The 22,717-nt window shown below is 46.2% G+C and overlaps 1 protein-coding gene across 3 annotated transcripts in view; it reads left to right on the top strand.

Moving 5' to 3' along the window:
- The first annotated feature begins 454 nt into the window (after positions 1-454).
- Lpar3 (lysophosphatidic acid receptor 3) overlaps positions 455-22,717 on the top strand; it is a 63,854-nt gene continuing 41,591 nt past the window's right edge. The window contains exons 1-2 of one of the 3 annotated variants that reach the window (XM_051165683.1): positions 455-584; positions 20,869-21,625. In XM_051165683.1, the coding sequence (XP_051021640.1) occupies positions 20,890-21,625 (736 nt within the window). In that variant the 5' untranslated portion in view covers positions 455-584; positions 20,869-20,889. Of the gene's footprint in view, positions 585-981; positions 1,089-16,964; positions 17,166-20,868; positions 21,626-22,717 lie in introns of those variants that run through there. The other 2 variants (XM_051165681.1, XM_051165682.1) reach the window with 2 other exon arrangements.

Below are 22,717 nucleotides of genomic sequence, written 5' to 3' on the forward strand. Positions count from 1 at the left end.
GCAGCGAAGAAGATCCTTTACCTGGCGTGGCAGGTGAGGATCGAACTCAATCTCAGCTTGTGCACTTTACCAACTGAGCCATCAATGGACACAGAGAAGGGTCCCATTGAACACACATGATTGAATGAATTGGTGACGTACGCCCGAACGCACACTCTAGACATTTCCCAAGCGTCTGAGGCCGAGTGGGAAAGACTTGTCACTTCACAGTATCTTCTCATAAGGCGACCAGGAAGGCCCACCTTCTAGCATGCTGTGACCCAGATTTTGTTTTTCAGCGGAGAGAGCTAAGTCTTTATACCCTGCTTTTCTTGGCATGGTATTTGCCAAAGGTAGGTCAGTTTTGAAACAGAGTATCCAGTACTGTTCACTGTGGGAGGCCAGAAAGACTCCCACAAGAAGCTTAAATATGCTTTGTTTCTTGTTGTAACACAAAGGTGACTGTTCTTGGACTCTGATTGCCTGCACTGTAGCATAGCTTGGGGATTCAGGCTTTAGAGTATCATATCTGGTCCTGGCAAAGAGCCTGCCTCCCACAGGTGGTGTGGGGTTGGGATACACTTCCCAGCAGCCATCTCAAACAGGTAATTTCACTTATATAGAAAGGGTGAGAGCAATGCGTTCCAGTGTGAGTCTCTCTCTGAGGGGCGACTCTCTCTGTAGGGCCCTTATGGGCTACTGGCTCTTTAGAGAACCTTAGGTGGCCTCCTCGAGCTGGCCACCCCCATGGGTACCAGGTCCCCAGCCAAGCTTCTGCAGAGTGCCTCCCTGGGACGCCCTGGCTCTCTGCGGCGCCTATCCGAGCCTGGCCGGCGGGGGGCGCGCTCCCGTGGGAACTTCCAGAGGCACCGGCCGGGCGGGACCGGGCCGCCCCTCCACCCCCACCTCCTCGCCCTGGCAAAGTTGCCCGGGACTCCCGGCGCGTAGCCGCGGACGCCGGAGAGCAGGCGCTGGCCGCTGCCTGCCCCGTGTACTCCACTGCTGGCTGGCCGGAGCCCCCTCGCCCCGTCGCGCTCCCTCGGGGGCATGCGGCAGCGGCGGGACACTTGGTTTCTGGGCTCGGCAGCGAGAAGGAGCAAGCTAGAGCGGTGAGTGCGGTGCACCTCGCCGCGCGGGATGGGGGTTCCCGGAGTCGCCTCAGGACGGGGCTTTTTCGGGGTTCTCTGGTCTCCTATCGTTTCCAAACTCCTGGGACGGAACTTTCCTCTCGATGTGTGTCCTACCCTGCCCTTTCCTACTTCATGTTTCCTAAAAGCAAAAAGCAAAGCAGATAGAGAAAACGCTCGGTTGCATTGGCCATGGCTGTAGACTGATGAGCCGGGTATGGGGACACTGGGCTCCATCGCAGCGTGTTTTGCAGGGGCGCTTCTCTCCAAACTCTGTGAAGTTCGTCTGGTGATGAGAAATGGTTCCCTAGGAGTTGTGGGAGGTGACGTTTTGCACCTTGCAGTTTCACCTGTGTGATGGTCTGTCTGTTGGGAAAAGCTTGAGCCTACTGCAAGATTTGGAAAAGAGTTACTGAGACCAGCTCCTAAAGCTGTAAGAGTTGTGTGGGATGAACCAAAGGTCTCCAGGATCCCCCCTCACAAAAGGGCTTTTCTTTGTAGCAGTTTCTTCATTGCCTTCTCTGTGCAAGTGGCAGCTATCAGAAACTACTTAAAATTTTCTCAGGCTTGTGATTTGACGAGTGGCTGGATATTGGAAACATTTTAGTCTTATTAACGGGATCACCGAACGGCCCTCCAAAGCACTTAGAGGTCAATTTGTAAATGGAACGATCTTCCTCAAACGCTTCGTAATTTGCTCCTGACATTGCAGCAGTTTTCTCCTGCCTAACTCTTGGTCTGGGAATGTCACATTAGCCACAAAATACTCGACTTTTCAGGGCTCCTTCGAGTAATCTATAAGTCTGAGAACAAAGTGAATGGCAGACCTAGACAAACTCCTTTTGCAAGTGGGTGAACATTGGGTGCGTGCCCAGTGTTCCCTGAACGCCCAGCGCCTGAATTGCTAAAGGGCCTTCTTGGGTTTACTCTACCAATAGTTGCTAATCCTGCTACCAGCGAGGTTTAGGTTCAAATTTGTGTGGCGATTTAAGTCTGGTAAACAAGTGACTTGAATTCCACTCCCTGCTCCCTCCAGAAGTGATGGTGTAGGCAGGACAGCCTTGGTTCACTTAATACAGTTTCTCTAAGCAATCTGGGCTAAAGAAGTCTAGCTAACAAACCCTGCCAGTTAGGTGGTCTCTGTGCCTTGAGATTGTGTGACCCTGGACATCTAAACATGGGATAGTACTTGCCAGTGAAATAGATTGTTTAGGAAATTTTTTCTTTTTAATTTTTTTTTTCTTCAGTATTCAAAACCTTGATGCTTTCTTTGACCTAGTGACAAATCCAAATCTTGCCAAATGCACTCAGCAATTACAACTATCAGATAAGCTCAATTTGGGTCTGGCTGTTTTATAAGATGTTTAATAGAACTGATTTACATATGTTTTCATGAGTAAAACCATTAAATATACTATGATTATTCATGTAGCTTCATCAGGACTTGAGATGCTACAATGAGTTACTTTTCCTCCTCCCCTCCCACCCTCCCAAACCACACAGACACAGAAGGCATGCACACACAGTATTAGAGCCAGTCAGCAAATAAAGTTAATTCACTGGAAGTTGAACACTCATGCCTAAAGGTGAGCAGCTAGCTTCTTCCCTAAGGTCCCTAGCTTCCTCCTAAGGATGGGCAGTCCATCATAACTTAAGCCAACCTCTTATTTCTTGGGGCTGGAGCAAAGGGGGAAGTCAGTATAATCCCAGTATGAATTACTACAACTCAAATGACCCATTAGCCACTCTCCTCAGTATATATATTAGTTCAAATGCTCTCTAGCTTGTGATTGTACCCAACAGGGAAGTTAAGTCTGACTGTAAGCTTCTAAATGGCTTGGACCAGACTAGGGGCATTATTAATGTGAGATAAAGGAAGCAACAAGGCTTTCCAGCCAGGCCAGCCTTTCTTCTAGCCGGCTTTGTGACCTTAGGCATATTGTTTTTACATTTCTAGGCCTTAATTTGCTCATCTGTAAAACTGAAGATTACACTCAAGTCCCAAGATTAAAAGAGAAAACAGGAGGGTCCCTCGAGGACAGGAAGAACCAAAATGGTGGTTGTCCTGTTTCTCTCCTAAACATTAAAAATGTGGTGTTCACACAAACCTGGCCACAGTGTCCATTGTGCCAGTGAGTGTACAGCAATCCCAGTGTACACACTGCTCTTATGTGTTGCCTGCTCTCCTGGACATGGATTTGGATTAGTTCCTTTTCTCACTGCTGTGACCACAGGCCTGACACGAAGTTTCTACAGGAGGCAAGAATTATGTTGTCTCAAGATTTGAGGTATCAGGAGCAGGAGCAGGAGCAAGGGTCTTTTGCTCACATCTGGGGGATCAGGACACAGAGAGGGGACAGAAAACACAGCTATAAACCTCAAGGACCTTCTCTCAGAAACCCACCTCTTCCAGCTAGTCCCCAAAGCAGTGGCTGTGGGGGACATTTTACTTCTGACCTACAGCAGGCCTATCCTCTGTCTGTCTATGCTCTCCATAAGCCCTGAGCCATCCTCTCTCTGGCCTTGGTGATGCATCACCCTCGTCCTGGACTTTGTGTCAGGGTGGAAGCCTTAGGTTCAGCCAAGGGCACGAGAGGAGGAGGTGAAGGTGCTGAATTGCCTCCATGAACACCTAGAGACACCTAGAGCAACGCTTCTCAACCTTTGAGGTGCGGCCCCCTTGGAGGTGGAGCAAGGCTTTCGCAGGGTCACCTAAGACCATTTGCATATCAGGTATTACATTGCCATTTATAACAGTAGCAAAATTGCAGTATTGAAATAGCAACAAAAATAACTTTATGGTTGGGGGGATCATGACAACAAGAGGAACCATGTAGCATGAGGAAAGTTGAGAACCACTAACCTAAAGCTTGTGCTTTGTAAGTGGCCGGCTAGAGGTGTTTGGAATATGAGAGTCTAGGTTCTTATGGCAGCTCCGTCATCTTTGTGGGATCTGTGGCCTTCAATATATATTACTTGTCATTTTTTAAGTTGGTTTGATCATTTATATGATGGGAATTAAATGTCTTTTCCATTTATCTTCACGGGTTAGTGATAGGTCCCGTTCAGTCCTATATATGAGCACTATGCTCTGGGAGGGGCCTTATATTTCTAGGAATTAAAGAGTTGGGACATCCAGATGTGGATGGTCCTGGGCAGATTTCACTCTGTGCTGCGTACATGGGTGTAGGGTTTCCATGTGGGTGTCCCGAGGACCAAGTGGACATCATTGCCCTCCCTCGGCAGGCCTCTCTCCTGTTCTCTGAGGTCATATTAGACTCCAGGGTGGAAACTGCGAGCAGAGCTTAAGAAACCACTCTGAATAGGAAGCTAATTGCTGAAGCGAGGTTACCTAACAGCATGCAAAGTGCAAAGCAAAGTTCCGAGACGCTTTAAAGTGAAAAACCATCTCTCACCTCAGTTCTTGGTGGATAAACCCCAAGAGCTAGCTACCCTCCTAAGGCCAGGAAGACAGTGGAAACAGCACTTTTTATACCAGTTAGACACGGCACTGGGCCCCCCACACCATCCTCCCTGCCCTGTGACTTCCTGATGACTTGAGTTTTTAAGACTTGTTTTGCAAAGTGATAGCATGGCTCGAGCCCGAACTCTTGGCAGCTTACTTCTTTCAGTCAGAAAGAGATATTTTGCTCTCTACCTGACGATGAGCCAGGAGAGTCATTTCTCCTGAGGGGAAGATTCCTACATCCTGGGTTGTAGCCACCTCCTCCTGGGTCCTCCAGGCCTAGCCGCTCTTCTTTATTCCTCCTTCTCGTTTTGCTCTGTAACTCCTGTCCTCCAACTTATCCTGCCTATGACTTGCTATCACTCCATCCTCATAAGTTTTGTCTCCCTTCGTCAGACACTACAGGCTGTATGTTACCCCTCCAGAACAGCCAGCCTTATCCCCTACTAAGATCGTTAGTCAGGCTTTCTAGTTGCTCATCTGACAGCCCCGTGTCTTTATTGTTCCTGAGATGTAAGCCGGGTTCTTCTAGCTCTGGCCTTGACTCAGCCATGTGATGACTTGCCTGTGGAGTTACAAGGGTGGCTTGGCCAGTGGCAGGGCTGGGCTGGAGGTCACTTAGCCCTGAATCAGCATGCACATTTGCCCAAAGGCCTTCCGGGCAAGTGTGCAGTCAGTAAAAGCGGTGAGCTTGTTTTATGAACAAAACTTTACGGCAATCCCTTGGCCGCTCTTCAATACTTGGCTGCTAGTGGAAATGCTGCAGAAGAAAACCCCATTCCTAGTGTCTCACAGCAGAGGGTGCATGCGGCCATCCTGGTTTCTGCCAGGCTGCCCCACCTTAAATCACCATGTTTTTGTTTCTGAGTTTGTTATTGTGTGTTGGCGGGGGGAGCGGGGCGGGAATTCTAGGCTATGTGAATGGGCTGCTTCTCTCTGAACCTCCACACTGAGTGTTGATACGCACCAGTGACTTTTACAAGAGTCAGCTGTGTCTACGGAGGATGCCAAGGGCGAGTCGTTATTTCCACCACTCCTTCATGTGTAAGTTGGCATTCTCCTGTGAGGAAGCATACACCTTCTCATGCCTGTGCTCATGGACAGCAGGAAACACTCAGGGGACCCCTTTGTGTTCAATATGTTGAAATCTTATATTTGTGTTTATCTTGACATTCGTGTTGTACTCACTGGAAATTCTGCGGTGCTTGCTCTTGTGTTTCTTCACTTATTGAGTCTTATTTCCTTCCTTCCTTCTCTCCCTCCTTCCTTCCTTCCCTCCTTCTCTCCTTCCTTCCCTCCTTCCTTCCTTCTGTCCCTCCTTCCTTCCTTCCCTCCTTCCTTCCTTTCTTCTTTCCTTTTCCTTTCTTTCTTTTTTGCCACAATATGTAAGAGGCTCATCTTGCACGTTCTGTAAACTAGTCTATCCTTTCTTTTATAGATGTTATTTTCTCATTTTAAAACTGTAGATATTTAAGGTTTTGATGTGATGTTTTGGTATACTTGTCTCAATACATACATACATTATAAAATGTTTCTACAGTTAAGCAAACATACTTTCATCTAATACAGTTGTGTGTGTGTGTGTGTGGTGTGTGTGTGTGTGTGTGTGTGTGTGTGTGTGTGTGTAGTAACTACAATCTACCTTCTTGGAAAATTAGCAGTACACATTACCATACTATTGAGAATAACTCTCAGCAGTACACTACAGGGTGGGGGGACATAGAAATGGGGAGGGACAAAGTCGCATTTGCGTCAGGTGAATAAGTCTAAGGATGTAATATGAGAACAGTGGGAAGACATTAACATCTGGAAAGCTTATTTGCCCCACTGTACCTGGGTTATGATGCTAGGCCTCCAGAGACAGAATTGGGAAGTAAGCAGGCATGTGCTCGCGCGCGCGCACACACACACACGCACACGCACACACACACGCACACACACACACACACACACACACACACACACACACACACACTTTTCTATTTCTCAGTATTGGACCTTGTGCCAAAAAGTGGCAGTTGTAATGTAAACCTGCGAAGATCTTTCTTTCCCATTTGTGTCTGTGTTCAAAGATTCTCTGGCAATTGGAGAGTCAATTCCTGTTTCTTCTTGTCTGCTCCGAGTTGCCCGTCTGTATTCCTCTCCTTCCCTGGTTCCTACAATTCTGAAGATTATCATCAGTCCAGGTTCTCCCATCCAGCTTGTAGCTCTGCGGCTCTCAGCCATAGCCCATGCCTCTTTGCATGGCCTACTGTGTTGGCATGCTGCATCTTTAGTCATTGCCAGTGTCTGTAAATGCCTTGGGGTTTCTCAGGGAGGAGGACAGACTTGGACCCAGCTGGAGCCCACTGCTCTGTACCATGAGCTTTCTGAGGCAACTTATAGCCTTATAAATGTCTTTGGATTTCATTCTCTTTCTCTCTCCCGCTTTCCCGTTTATCGTAAACAGCGAGAAGCTTTAACTGGGCAGAGAAGAGAAGACTCAGTGAGTGGGTGGGTAGCTTCTAAGGGTCCAGGGGAACATGCTTATCATATGCACAAAGCTTTCCACAAGCTCAGAACCCATGATCAACCAGGACGGAAGCCAAATCGAGACAGTTACATCTCCACGGGTTGTCCCCAGGACGTTCCCTGTTCATTTCTACCTGAACTTATCAGTGTCAGAGCATGAAGTCTCCAGCTTTGTGAAAGTTGATCATTTGTGGTACTTGACAGATGAAAACTCGTTGCTTGTCTTCCGAGCTTGCTCTGAAATAGGAACAGTGACTAGTTATTGCTGTTTGCTATAATGTATTTAATTTCATTATGACATTTCCATTTTGTCACATGAACTTTTCCCCTTAGAAACTTTAGCCAAACTTTTGAAGGAAAGATGCATTTACAAAATTGATATTTTTAAAATCACAGCCAGATCATATTTCTTCTGGAATCAGTAAAAGCTTGTGGAAGGCATTATCATCATTATAGAGAATAGTTCTGTGTATTCCGTTTTTTATGTGAGCAGAAAATTGGCTAAAAGAAGAGACTTTGAGGGTTAGTGCAGTGAAAAGGGCCTTGGGCCAGAAAGTGGGGAGCTGAGCAGAGTGAATTAGCATCGCATTTGTAGTCTGTTCACTTTGCACTGGCGTCTCCTTGTGTGATTAGGTAGGAAGGAAGAGGGAGTTACAGAGAGCTGGAAGATGTTGCTTTGTAATAAGCAACTCCAATGCCTTGGCAGAATTGGTCAGCAAAATCTTGAATTTTGTGTCCTGATAACCCCGCAGTAACTAGAAATGTCACAGGTTGAAGTGCCTCTGATACACTTGACTGACCAAGCACCCGTCTTTAGTGACACAGTACACTACAGGGTACAGATTTCACAGTTAACTGAAAGCTGTGGGAACTGCCTGGCTTTGGGAGAGGCCATTACACTACATAGTACTAGCCTAGGGGGGGAAATCAAAATTCACAATTTGAAACACACTTTCCAGGGAATGGGCGTCACTTTTGTACCATCGCCACTTTATACTCTTGTCATTCTCATCAAATGTCAGCTGACTGTTTATACATAGTGTGTGCTTATTTCTGGACTCTCCTTTCTGTTCCATTGGTGTACACATCTGTCCTTTGTCTGTATTATATCATTTTAGCTGCCGTAGCTTTGTAATATGGTTTGAAATTAGAAAGTGACTTCTCCAGCTTTGGTCTTTCCTAAGGTCATTTTAGACATTTAGCAGTTTCATTTGAGTTTCAGGATTAAAAAAAAAAATTATTTCTGCTACAAATCTGTAAGATCATTTAGTGTGGTCTGGAACATTTTAACAATTTTAAGTCTCTGACCCATGAATATGAGAGTTTTTTTTTTTTCATTTCTCATTTGTGTATTCTTTAATTTCCCTCATCACCTTTCTATAGTTTTCCATGTATAAGCCTTTTGTGTTCTTGGCTGAGCTTATTTCTCGGTATTTTGCTCTGCTTTGATGATATTATGAATGTAGTTGCTTTCCTATTCTCTATTGTGAGCTCAGTGTGAACATATAGACATGGAATGGGCTCTGCTGTGTGTCTGGCTTCTGTCAAAACCATCAAAAGGCAGTTTTAACTCCTCTGTTGCCACCTCTGTGCCTCTCTGGCGTTCCTTGCTTGCTTGCTCTGGGTAGGATGCTCAACAAAGGCGCAGAGACAGCACAGCCGTGTTCCCATCCAGAGGACAGCTGGCAGTTTCTCTCACTGAGTATGGTGTTAGCTCGTCACTCACTGCTCAGCATAGCTCTCATCAGCCTGTGTTCAGACCCTGGACCTGAGACCCATATCCTCCATGGTGTGTTCCTCTCTTCTTCCTCCTTTTGGTGTCCTGCCTCCTGCTGTCTTCCTGCTGTGCCAGGGCCAGTGGAAGAGCAAAGCAACAGGTCTGGAGCCCACATGCTGCAGCACTGAGCCTTGACTCAGTCTGAGAAAAGCCTCTCCTGGACTACTGCTGCTTTAGCATAGTGACTGGGGGACTTTGTCCACAGACCACCAAAGCCCAAATGATAGCACTGCACTTTCAGGAAGTTTGCATACTCTGATCTTCTTGGGGGTGGACTTTTGTGCTGTGTTCTGGAAGCATTGCTTTGATTTGGTCCTTTTGGTAAATCTTGTGTGGTTTTAAAGAGTATGCCAGTTTGAGAGAGGGAGGAACGGGCAATGGCTAGATCAACAGGTGTCAGACGGAGCCATTTTGAAAAGGAGGAGCTCCCCCCATCTGAAGCAGGTTTAGCACATGTCCCACCCTCCCCCTATTGATTCATGTGTGCTGCCCAGCACTGACCACCCCTTGTCCCATAGATTTCAAACGCCGATGTGTCCATGTGTTGTTTTGGCTGATGAACCTACAATACCATGGAGGAGAAAAACAAATTTGCAACTCACACTCAGGGACAAATAACAGTGACAGGGACCTACAAAGCTAGACAGGAGTTATGAGCTCTCATGAAGTTGAGCGAACTGTGAGGCTGGCCTTCTGGAGTCCAGAGTCTCACAGAAGTGTTGAAAACGTGGGGCTCACGAGAAAGGACAAGCAGGAGCCTCTTCTTGCCAATACAGTTCTTTGTGCTTTGTTGTTTGTTTGTTTGTTTTTTGCTTCCAGTGAATTCTATACCACACATGAATTCCAGATCAAGTTCCCGAGATCTCCCACCTTCTGGCTCTGATGGTTACCCTGTCTCTTTCATCCTTCCTTCAGTATCTACTTTGAGATGTGAACACATGGACAGAAGAATGCACCCTGACTCTCTTCTCCTACAAGCTTTCCTCCCCTTGGTCCCACTGGAGCATCTAAGAGGCCTTGGGGGAAGACATAAGTGCTTAGTGAAAATTCCCACTCTTTGAGATTAGAGAACCAGCTGTGTTTTCCAATGCTCAGAGGCTCTCAGCTGCAAGACTTTCGATTCCTTTCTACCCTTGCTCACAGAGAGACACTTCTCACCTGAGACCATCTCTCTCTGGAAGTACATTACTAAAAGCTACAAGGAGCAGCCAGTCCTCCCTGAAGCTCTGGTTCTTTCTAATCCATCATCTAGAGCTATAGGCAAGGGTGTCTCAAGTGTGGTGACTTGAATAAAGCAGACATTTGTCTTTCTGTCTTATTCAGAGTCCTTCAGTACTGTGAGCTCAAGCTCAAGGGGTCCTTTCTTCCTGTTTATGTGCCACACATTGGTGCGTTGCTTATCAAATCTGCTTTAAAAGGGGAGGTGCAGTTCAACGACAGCCTTGCCTAGCATTCGCAAGGCACTGGATTTAGACCACAGCACCAATAAATAAGTACAAAAGAGAAAAGAAAGCATTTCTGCTGAAGATTAGTGTATTTTCTAGAGACAACTCCACTTGTCCTGCAGTTTAATCTTGTAGCAATGTTAAATTGTAATCATTTCTAAGCATACTTTCTCAATTTCTGTATTTATTTTCACGGCTGTATTCACCTGTGCTGCCCCAGGGCTTTACCCTTGCATCTGTGTTCAGTGCTGGGCCCAGGTGGGGAGGACCGTAAAAGAACACACGGCTGAGCCTGCTTAGTGTTTTAGGGCTGACGGTGCAGAGTACACTTCACTTACGCTCGCATGGCCAGTCTAGCTGGGGGCCACATTATGAGGAACAGGCCTGTCGCACTAGACCTTTAGTGCAGCCTGGTGGTCTAGTGTGGTGAGGTTAGCAACAAGAAGTTCAAGTGAGAACCCGAGAGCCGTCCTCAGAGGAAGTCCCGAAGGCAAATACCCAGGTAGGGAACTAAGTTAGAATCCACAAGATTATGCCAGAGCACTCGGCAAGCCCACAGCCATGGGACACTGTGGTAGTCCCCTTATAGGCATGTCTGAAAACGTGCCTCTCCCTGGAGCTTCTAAACCCTGTCAAACTGACGATCATGATATATTGATATTTGCATATAGGGTTTCATTTGAGTAATGACCTCTGAAAATGATTAATTTTTTGTTTTATTTTATGTTTGTGGGTGGTCTATGCATTGCATGTACCATATGTCTCTGTACGCCATGTGTGACACCCACAAGATGTCAGAAAAGGGCATCAGATCCCTTGGAACTTGAGTAACAGAAGGTTGGGAGCCACAGGGTGGGCGATAGGAATCAAGACCAGATCTTCTGAAAGAGCAGCCAGTGCTCTTAACTGCTGAGCCATCTCTCCAGCCTGAGCAATTATCTTTTAATGGAAGAGAATTCAAGGGGAAAAGAAAAGACAGTTAAGAACCAAGATTGTCTGTAGCTCAAGGCTGGTGGGAGAACAGAAGACTAAATGTCGAGGACAATGTAGAAAATGCAGGAAAGTCCAGTCATAGGCCGAGGGTCGGAGTGTCAAGCAAAGACCATCCGTTGTCAGTCTGTGAAAGGAGAGCTAGAAACAGAATTGAGAATTATTCAGACCGAATGCACTAAAAACATGTGCCCATTACCATCCAGATTCTGTGTTTGCATTTCTAAGAAGTGGGAGACAGAAGGACACCAGCTCTGCTTACAACAAACTTAGAGGTGGGGTTAGGCAAAATGAATATTTAGTGGAGTGTGATGAAGGCCTTAGGAGGGGTGCCGTGCATTTCTCAGCCTGTCTTTTCTAAGTATGTGGTACCCAGGCATCAAACAGCACAGAACGTTTAGGCTCCACCTCACCTCCTTCCAACCAACTAGCGGACGCTCACACCACAACTAAACATTTATTGAACATCAATTACTCCACACTGTACTGAGCATTAGGGCCACAAATGCTGTCCGTGCACTAAGACCCGCATAATCTGATGGTGAAGACAGACATGGCCAGAAAATCCTCACACAGCGTAGCAGCTAAAGAGTTCTTGATGCACCAGGAAAGAGAGTCTGAATCTTAGAAACTAAGAAGCTACTTCAGGAGAATCAACACTTTGCTCTGCAGAGATGGTGCCACGGGTAAAGGCGCTTGCCCCCAAGAGTCTACATAAAAAGGCGCTGCATAGTGGAATGTTCTAGTGATCCCAGCACTGGCCCAGCACCAAGGAGGCCAACACAGGGGACCCTTCAGGCTCTCTGGCCACCCATCTTAATTGTTAAGCGCCAGGCTGTAAGAGATCTTCCCTTAAGGAGGTAGATGGTGTTTCTGCGAATGACAGCTGAGGTCATCCACCAGCCTCCACATGCATGCGTGCACAGGAAAGTGATGGTAACAGCCAAAGCCATATGGCATTTCTGAGGCAGAAACAGGAAGGAACAGTTAATACTCTCTCCCCATGAGAGGGCTGCCCAGCAGAAACTGAGCCAGCACACCTGGGAAGAAGGTGGCTGGAAGTCAACATGGCTCCGACTCTCCTATCTCTTACTGCAAAGCTGGTGCCTTATTGCCAGGAAAGGCACTGCATACCACCAGTGACCTGTCCCTGGGCACCATGGGAGGTAGTTTAGGACAAACTAGGACTCCCTAATGTCCTTCTGGATACTAGAGATAGGCCACATGAAGTGGTATGGCACATAGCTAGTTGACAACAAAAAAAGTTTGGTCTAAAAATTTGCCTGTTGCAGACTTTATATTATGAAGAAATATTATTTTCCTCTCATGGGAAATCATTGGTGTTAAGGCTGCAAGGTGAAAGTTGTCAAAATATCTTATATAGATAAAAAAATTTTTGGTTAAGGAATGTATTTCCTTTCATGTGATTAGCCAGCTCTTTTGAGCAGTGAAGCTTCTGAAATGTGATTATACAGAGATCTAAAGACTGTCATAGTATATATAAATAATACTAATTTTAAGCATTTGACTAGCATTAAAAATGAGGATCAAAGTTCAAAGCCTATCTCCTGCTAGCTTAATGACTCATATTACAGTTTTATAATGAGGTAAACAAAATTAAGGATTTACATAACATTTGGATAAACTAAGTCAGAGAATTTGTTGATCGCATAAAATTCATGTGTTTTTCTCTCTTTACTGTGTTTCTGCTGTTTCCTGTTTAATCAAGGGGCTTAAGACAGTCCCCAGCCATCAGGAACATCTGGGAACAATGCCTTTGATTACAGCTGTTTATTAAACAAGTCCAAGGGCAGAAGCTGCGGTGCATACCACGCTGTAAGTCCACCCACTCCCTAGAGAGAGCTGGTGGTAGGTGAACTAGCTGACACGTCTCACGCCACCCTCCCTGCCTGAAGGCCTCTGCACCGTGTTCTGACATGATCACCTGTTTATGCTGCTAAGCCTGGCCTGCAGTTTGTCCTGAATGTCACTGTCTCTCAGTGCATGATGACTTGGAAATGTCAATTTCTCAGAGAGAGAGAGAGAGAGAGAGAGAGCGAGCCAGAGAGAGAGAGAGAAGAAGAAGAAGAAGAAGAAGGAGGAGGAGGAGGAGGAGGAGGAGGAGGAGGAGGAGGAGGAGGAGGAGGGAGCTCGCGCCAGGCTAGCCAGTCAGTGAGTCCCAGGAATCTTCTTGCCTCCTCCTCCCCAGGCCTGGGATTCCAAGCATGTGCCACTACACCTGGCATTTTTATTAGTACCAGAGTTCTGGGAACCAAACTCTATGTCTGTGAGCACTTTACTGAGTCATTTCCCTTAGCTCCAGTTTCTCATTTTATTAGGGATTTTTCCCAGTCACAGCAAGTGAGCATTTGCTGGTCCTCTGTGGGGCCACTCCCCTAGGACCTAACTGACTCTGCAGAGGACAGTGGTTGGAGACCACTGTTGGTGACAGGCACAGGCTCCCAGCTGAAGGTTCATTCTTAATAACAGAGGCTACCGTTCAGCTCCCTGGAGAGAGATGACGGGGTGTCTATAACAGGATGAGGAGGTTGACCCCCAGCAGCCCTGCCTTTAGCAAGTACTCCTAAAGTAAATACACTGGCCTTATCTAAGTTTACCAGGGGCATCTACTATTCTATTACCAACAAAATTGGCTTATGTGTAAGCTCTGACAAACTGCTATGTCTATGTTTCATCCACATGGCATGGGTAAGGAGGATGCTTTCAATTTATTTAGAATAATATAAGGGAGGTGGTAATATCTTTTGTTTCTTTTAAATTTTTAAAATAATTTATTTACATTACATCTTGATTGTAACTTCCTTTCTCGTCTCCTCTCGTTCCCGCTCTCCCTCCCTCTTCTCCCCATCCCCCTCCCCTATTCCTCTGAAAGGGGGATCCCTCCTCCCCGTCCATCTGACCCCAGCCTATCAGGTCTCAAGCAATTTTAGATTTGCCAAAATGTTGAGCACCCAATAGACTTCCTAGTTCATGTCCCCTACACAAGAGCTGTGTTGTTAAATCCTAAATTAATGTGGTTCATTTGTTACAACTGTTGAACTGAACTGGCACATATATTGTTACTACTAAAATGCTTATTTTATTTAGATCTCCTAAACCTTTAGGATACACATTCTATTCCATTGTTAAGCCTCTTAGCTGTGACAGTGGTGAAAGCGTCTCTTTCTGAAGATCTGTATAGGTTTGAAGGGTACTTTTCTGCTGGCTTCTGGTGGTGGTGGTGGTGGTGGTGGTGGTGGTTTTGTTTGGTTGTCTGGTTGGTTTTTTACCCCCACATGGTTAGCAGAGTTTGGGGTGCTTCAGACAATCACACAGTAAATCGTTATTTCTCACACATGGTTTCAAGAGTTAGACAATCATAGAACCTTGGGCTGCTGACACTGGACTTGGCCATCTGACTGAAGTAACGCTTGCTCAGCTCCTCAACTGAAGAGTCATTGCTTTCTCTGTGTCCATATTCAGATGGGAAGTCTTTGAAAGGACGTCACTAGGTAGAGCCTTAGGGACCGGATGTTAAGATTCCCTTCTTAACAGTGGTATATCTGTGATTTATCAGGGATTTGTCTGCTAGGGAGATCTTTGTCTTCATTCCAACTATTTTATCCAGACCTGAGCCCTGGATACGGAGGGTCCCCAGGTTGTAATTCCTCCTTTGTCTTATGACTTGGATGGGCCCAGCTTTGACAACTGCCTCTCTTTCTCTGTTGAAGTTATGTTTCGAGAGGAACCCTCATATTTCTGAGCTCTGTGCACACAGGAAGTTTCTGTGGTGGGATTTGCTCTTCAGACCACCCAGACTTGTCAGCTCTGGTGAGGCCACATTCAAGGGAAGCAGACGCCAACCTCACACCTCTCTGCTGACAGGATTTGGTGCCAAGTCAAGCCAGGGAAATGAAAGAGTTGTGAAACTCAAATTAGAGGGTGTGCCTATGGGGGCAGAACGTGGTAAGGGTCAGCTTGGTTAGAAGGTTAGAGTCACGAGGCATGGGTGTCTGAGGGTTCTTCCCTTAAGTCTGTATTTAATAAGCGTTTGCTGAGTCCATGTGTGTGCTGGGCATTCTTCCAGGGTCCGGGGGTGTGTCATAACAACATAAAATGCATGCCTTCCTTAATGTGCCTTCTTGCTGGAGAGAGCAACCAGGTCCCCAACTAGATTGTCAGATGATGAGAAATGCTGCAAATCACAGAGCGGAATAAATGGCCTGAGCACAGCATATGGGTTGGTTCCCCTTAGAGAGCTATGAGGAAGGGCCGTCTGATGAAATGATGTTTGCTCAGGAATGAGATAGGAAAATGAGCCCTGTGGGTATGTGGGGCAAGAGGAGGCTGCAGAGATGGGCCGGCAAGTGCAGAGGCCTGGGAGGTAGCAAAGTGAACCCCAGGGATTAAAGGTGCATTTAAATCCTCCTTCCTGTCCTTGTTTACCATTACCATGAATTATTGAATTCAGTGAAGAAGCATAATCACCTACGCAGGCATCCTAAGGTGGCAACTGAGCCATGAGGTCTCTAAGGGGGAGAGGGTTGTTCTTTGTGGGCCACAGAGAGAGAAAACACAGGCAGCATCAACTCGCCCGCCCTGTCCTTGTCGTCTCTGCATCTCTTGTCCTTGCAGAGGAGGGGCGTCCTAGTGAAAAAACCGGGCAACAAAATGTGTCTCTCAAAATACAGCTAGGAATAAGAGCAACTTGTGTGGTTTTCTGATGGCTTCATTTCCATAATTGTTTCCACATTCCAACTTGCCTGATTATCTTTTTTTTTTTTTCCCCCTTCAAAGAAACAAGTTGGGGAGGATCTAAATGACAGCGTCGCTGGTGAAGTTCTCATTTGCTTCCACATATAGACTTTCCAAACCACCGTCTTTTTTTTTTTTCAAACCGCCATCTTATGAAGGCTTACATTACTGCAGTTTGAAGTTGTGGTCATTGCTCCAAAGTTGAGTGTCTCCTGTGGGTCTGTGTCAGTACCTACTAAATCCCCTAAACCTTTAGCAGAGAAACAAACAGCCTCTGAGATGGGGCAGAAATAAGAGTTAGCATCATTGATATGACCGTATTGCTTCCTTCTTACTGTAAAAATTGAACATGTATCTTTTTAAATATCTTTTTTTTTTTCTCCTCACCTCAGGGCTATTTTAAAAGAGGAGGGGGCCAAAGGCTGTTTAGAATGTACACCTGTGCTTTACACTGTGGATCAGTCTTTGAATGTGATTTGATCAAATTGTCCCTTTTTCAGTTTCATGGCAATTACCATTCAATCTAGGACTCCCAGTTGTTCCCAGTGTTGCCTTTGCCCAAAGAGAGGAAGCAGCACGTAGTGTGGGCTTCTGGGAAAGTTGCCCAGCTAGAGACACCTGCCTCTCAGCTGTGTGACCTCCATCAGGTGTTTATGTTTCTCCTCCCGAAAGACGACTATGCATCGTTGTTGAGAAGATGAAATGAAGTGGTCCATGTAAAACGCTTAGTCCAGCACTTGGCCCAGGGTATGCACTTGGTAATTAAATTAGACTGGAGAGGAGACATGAACTCACTGAGAACATGTAGTTAATAAGTGACGAAAACACCCTATTGTGCTGTGTGGCTGTTGTGTAAGCCAGTAAAGATGCTTAACTCCAACTTTTGATTTTTGGGGGAGTAGAACACAGCTGAGGACAAAGATCACACATTCGCTTACCGAGTCTTCCACTACCAGGCTGAGCATAATAGCAGATCCCTGCTCTGCTGGAGCAGAGCGGCTTGGGATGGGAGTTGGACACCAGCGTCTCTACATTCATGTGGAGGAAAGTCCTGGGCCTTGGTGGGCTGCAAGGTACCTGAGCCAAGGCTGGATCGTGGCCCTCACGTTCCCAAAGTGATGGCAAGTTGAATGAGTCAGAGGCGTCTTGCAGAGAGCCCGAGGCCAGAGTGAAACGACTCAGATTTATCAACGTTTTTTTTGAAATCACACAATCACGTTGAAAGGTCTGAGAGAGGTCAAGAAATGCTACTTTGGCAATTAGTTCTAAACTAGCTAGGATTTTTAGTGGTTTCCAGCTTAGCGAAGATGTTAATGTATGGCTAATCCGCACAGGGAGCCATCAGTAAACTTGGAAGCAAATGCAGAAAGAAGGGACGGTGTTGGCAGGAAGTTTTCTTTATGGGAGAATTGGTAAAGGTTGGATCCAGATGAGGTCAACTCTCAGCACAGAAAGTCTTAGAGAGACATGAGGTTCTTAGACAAAACCCACATAAACCTTGTTCTCAGTGAAAAAACCCTAAAGTGAGCTGAGCTGGTGATGGCTGGCTGGGTACTCCCATCTCCCAGCCTTCTCCTTTGAACCATATCTTGTTTCTCAGAGCAATCAATGTACAGCTAAAAGGATGGACACAGAATTTATGAAATCATGTTTAAAAGTTTAAACACCACATGGTGGTGGCACACACTTTAATCCCAGCGCTCAGGAGCCAGAGGCAGGCAAGATCTCTGAGTTGGAGGCCAGTCTTTTCTACATAGTGAGTTCCAGAGCAGCCAGGGCTACACAGAGAAACCTTGTCTCAAACATAGATAGATAGCTGATAGATAGATAGATTCTGAGATATAGAAAAATAGAATTTAAAAAATGACCCACAATTCTTCCTTTTTAATGATCTATTTACAGTTTGTTTGTGTGTTTTTAATTGTATTATGTAGTTGTTTATAACTAAAATAATGGTGAGCCTTTTCTTTTCCTAAAAAAATTTCCTGCCATGATTTGCACTTACTGCTTGATAGTTCATGTAACCTTTTTGTTTTAAATTAACTCCCAGGATGAACTTTGTTGCCCTCACTGTTTCTCTCAGATGTACAATTCTGTGTAGTGGGGAGGGAGCTATTTAATATAAGTTCTGCTAATCATAGTTTTCCTGAGACAGCTCCACTGAAGACAAAACGACTTCTTATTCTCAGAACAATCAGAACTATTTTTTCCATTAAAAAATGATCAGGAATATACAAATTCATTTTTATGGAAGAAATGTAGAATTTGAAGACTTTGAAGTACCAATCACTGAGGCTTTACTGCCTCACACAACCACAGATTTGACCAAACTTAACAACCGAAACTAAAAATCTAGCTTCTCTTTAAAGAAATAAGGAAAATTCAACAGATTTTTAAAACATCTAATTTCTAACATTCTATATAATATTCCTAATAAATCACTCAGGAGTGATATTATACTTGTTATAAAAATGTTTTTCTTAGCTATCTAGGACATATAACAAAACAAAATGTGTAAATTATTTTTAGTGAAAGGAAACAGTACTGTCATCTCTTCCTGTGGCTGTAACAAAGTTACCTGGACTAGGTATATATAAATAGAATTTATGTCTCACTGGAGTTGGGACGTCCCAGATCCAAGAGAGAGGCACCATCAGATTTTGTCTGGGGAAGGCTGAATCCTCTGCTTTAAAAATGGAGCCTTGCTGTAGAATCCACATGAGGTAGACTGAGAAATGGAATCCAACGCGGTCTTCATGGCGCTGGGGGGCCAGTGATGAGGGCCAGCAAGTAGTGACCCCTCCACAGTGAGGCTCCAGATTGGCAGTGACACCACAGACCATCCACAGCATGCGTTTCTCAGCTTGTCTGGAATCTTTATATAAGCTTTAACATTGTTGAAAGCTGAGTTTTCTCCTTGGGTATTCAATTGAATTTCTAATTAACATTTTCCATTATGCCCTCCTATGGTGCTGGCAGACTTAGAAATACACTCTCTTTCAAGCAGGTTGACAAGACCCATCAGAATTTTCCATATGCCTTGCTATCCTCTATCTCATTCTGAAAAGAATGAATCACTCTTTTGGTTGGCCATGTATATACAGATTACTTGCTTATAAAGACCAAACACTGGAAATAACCTCGGTGTCCAAATCTAGGGATTGGTCACGTAGAATATATAACAGAATGCTAAAAAGCTGTTAAAGTTATACGATTTGTTTAATTATAAAAAGTGAACTTTAAAAAAACATCTCACAATGGTATTTAATCAGGTAAGAAATCACTATACAGTTAAGATATAAATTGGGAAGCAGGCTATCAAGATGCAGCTCAGCCTTATACTACTTAAAATTGTTGTCTAGGCTGTTAATTCCTACTCCGGTGTGGAATCAGATTCCAGAATCTTGCCGGAAGTTTCAAAGTGAGATTCCTACTGCCCTTTCCCTGTTACACACACTTCGGCGGGTAGACAGGTCAACACTTAGGTTTGCTGAGCCTGAGCCTCTGGTTCTTCAGGGGATAAATCCCAGCTTAAAAAAAAAAAAAAAAAAAATGAGAGCCGAGCGTGGTGGCGCACGCCTTTAATCCCAGCACTTGGGAGGCAGAGGCAGGCAGATCACTGTGAGTTCGAGGCCAGCCTGGTCTACAAAGTGAGTCCAGGACAGCCAGGGCTACACAGAGAAACCCTGTCTCAAAAAATCAAAAAAAAAAAAAAAAATGAGGTATCCCTTCCAGTCAGAAGCTAGGGTCTCCACCTTCAACTCCAGCGGATTGTTGACAGGACGCTTCATAGCTCTGACCACACATAGCGAGAAGTGGGCGTCCTTAGAGCCTTGCTGTGGCTAAGATCTCTGTCTTTGGTGTCCAAGACGTCCAAGAAGTCTTATACTAAGAGGAACCGGTGTCATCCCTACAAGCCTGAGACCACAGTTTGGTGTCTCCTTTCCCACAAGTCTCAAGAACTCGCCTTCACTTAGCTGGGGAAGCCTACCATTCGCCTTGGATTGGATGTCTGTACAAGCCCTAGATGTTGGTGGCACTTGCAGAGGCCTTGTCCTCCACTACCTGTGGGTTAGAGAGTGCAGAAACTGACCCGAGGTAATTAGACTGGAAAACCTCGCATTAAAAAAAAATATATCACACTGGAGACTATGAGGAAGAGATGAAGAAGACAAGGGTCGGGTATCAAGACTAAAGTCTCTCCCCTGCACCGTACGCTTACTAAGTAATTGTACCTGTAGCCTGGAGATAAATGATAGTGAGAGAATGGTCAAGACTGGATGGAGGTAGAGGGTGGGATGATCTCGTGGAGAAGGCATTTGCCATGGAAGCGTAATTCAATAGTGTTATCTTGGCAAGACTATGCCTGGCATACCAGCCTGCTCTTGATTACTGAGCAGAACTCATAAATAAGAAATTTGGCCTGGATGCTACCAGCAGAGAACATTCATTAGTGATCCGTGCTATGTTGTCATTGTCACTGGTACAGAGTGGAAATTGTAAGACAGCACACTTGACATACGGATGCCTCCTTGACCATCTATTTATTCCTTAGCTAGCCACTCAATTACCTGTCATGAGGCAGGCAGAGCCTCTGGATCCTGGTGCAAATAAAAGAAACACAGACTCTCCCTCCTGGAGGTTTCAGCCTATCCTGGGAAACAGTTTGCGTGCAAACCATGCGCTGTGGTAGGGATGCATGGACTGAAGCGAAGAGACTGAAAGGAGTCACCTGGAGAAGGGGGTGACATGGTGACAGTAGGTGGCTTAGTGCATGGTCCCACTTAATGATGTTTGTCTTCTTGTGTTCCTGTCCAGGATGCCCGGCTCTTCTCCACAATGAATGAGTGTCACTATGACAAGCGGATGGACTTCTTCTACAACAAGAGCAACACAGACACCGCCGACGAGTGGACAGGGACGAAGCTTGTGATCGTCTTGTGTGTTGGGACATTTTTCTGCCTCTTTATATTCTTCTCTAACTCCCTGGTCATCGCAGCAGTGATCACGAACAGGAAGTTTCATTTCCCCTTCTACTACCTGCTGGCTAACTTAGCCGCTGCAGACTTCTTTGCCGGAATCGCCTATGTCTTCCTGATGTTCAACACTGGCCCGGTGTCAAAAACGTTGACTGTCAGCCGCTGGTTCCTCCGCCAGGGGCTCCTGGACACAAGCCTGACTGCCTCCCTGGCCAATTTGCTGGTTATTGCTGTGGAAAGGCATGTGTCCATCATGAGGATGAGAGTTCACAGCAACTTGACCAAAAAGAGGGTGACACTGCTGATTCTGCTGGTATGGGCCATCGCCATCTTCATGGGGGCGGTCCCCACCTTGGGCTGGAACTGCCTCTGTGACATCTCGGCCTGCTCTTCTCTGGCCCCCATTTACAGTAGGAGTTACCTCATTTTCTGGACCGTGTCAAACCTCCTGGCCTTCTTCATCATGGTGGTGGTCTACGTGCGCATCTACATGTACGTCAAGAGGAAAACCAATGTCTTGTCTCCACACACGAGCGGCTCCATCAGCCGCCGCAGGGCTCCCATGAAGCTAATGAAGACGGTGATGACTGTGTTAGGTAAGAGGAGACAAGAGAGCCGGCGTGCAGCCAATCACAGGGCATGCAGTGGATGCTCACTGTGCGCAAGGCGCTCACTGTGTGCAAGGCGCTCACTGTGCAGTCAGAAGGCAGCAGTGAAGAGATCAGACATAAGTCCTCAGTCACAGAGCTTACGTTCTCACAATAGTGAGGAAACGAGTGTTCTGGCTGGGGCAAGCAAGGCAGGCAGGACACATGCTAAAAAAAAAATGCAGGAAGGAGGAACAGGTGCCACACTGGTGTAGCTTGTGATTCTCAAAGGCCTGTGGTGGACCACGTGGTCTTGGAGCAGTGATGTAAAGGTACTAGTGAAGAGGTGGCCTGGTTCTCACCAGACAGAAGATGGAGAGGGGAGGGTGGCAGAGGCGAGGTCAGACAGATGTCAGGCCAAGGTCCACTCAGACACCTATCAGACAGGGGACCACTCAGATACCTGTCAGACAGAGGGTCCACTCAGACACCTGTCAGACGGGGGTCCACTCAGACACCTGTCAGACAGAGGGTCCCCTCAGACACCTGTCAGACAGGGCGTCCACTCAGACACCTGTCAGACAGGGGTCCACTCAGACACCTGTCAGACAGGGCGTCCACTCAGACACCTGTCAGACAAGGGTCCCCTCAGACACCTGTCAGACAGGGGGTCCCCTCAGACACCTGTCAGACAGGTGGTCCACTCAGACACCTGTCAGACGGGGGTCCACTCAGACACCTGTCAGACAGGGCGTCCACTCAGACACTTGTCAGACAGGGCGTCCACTCACACACCTGTCTGGTGAAGAGGATAAAGGGAGGAGCCTGGGTGTAAAGATTGGCTGGCAGAGGGGCTTCAGAAGCACCCGGAAAATTCAGGCAGCCTGGAAGCCAAGAGATGGCAACCACAGAGAGGGAATCTGCATGGAGGCTCCTTGATACAAAATAGGTAGCAACAGAGCCTTTCAGACTTCCTGTGTTTTGTACTAAAAAGGAAAGTATCGAAGGCTTTGGAATATTTTGACCCTGTTGGCTGAGTATACGTGGTGTGGATGGACACAACCGCTATGTCTCCAGGATCTGAGTGTTAGAAACACCAGG

Source organism: Acomys russatus, chromosome 23 (assembly GCF_903995435.1).
Source record: "Acomys russatus chromosome 23, mAcoRus1.1, whole genome shotgun sequence".
Classification (NCBI taxonomy): domain Eukaryota; kingdom Metazoa; phylum Chordata; class Mammalia; order Rodentia; family Muridae; genus Acomys; species Acomys russatus.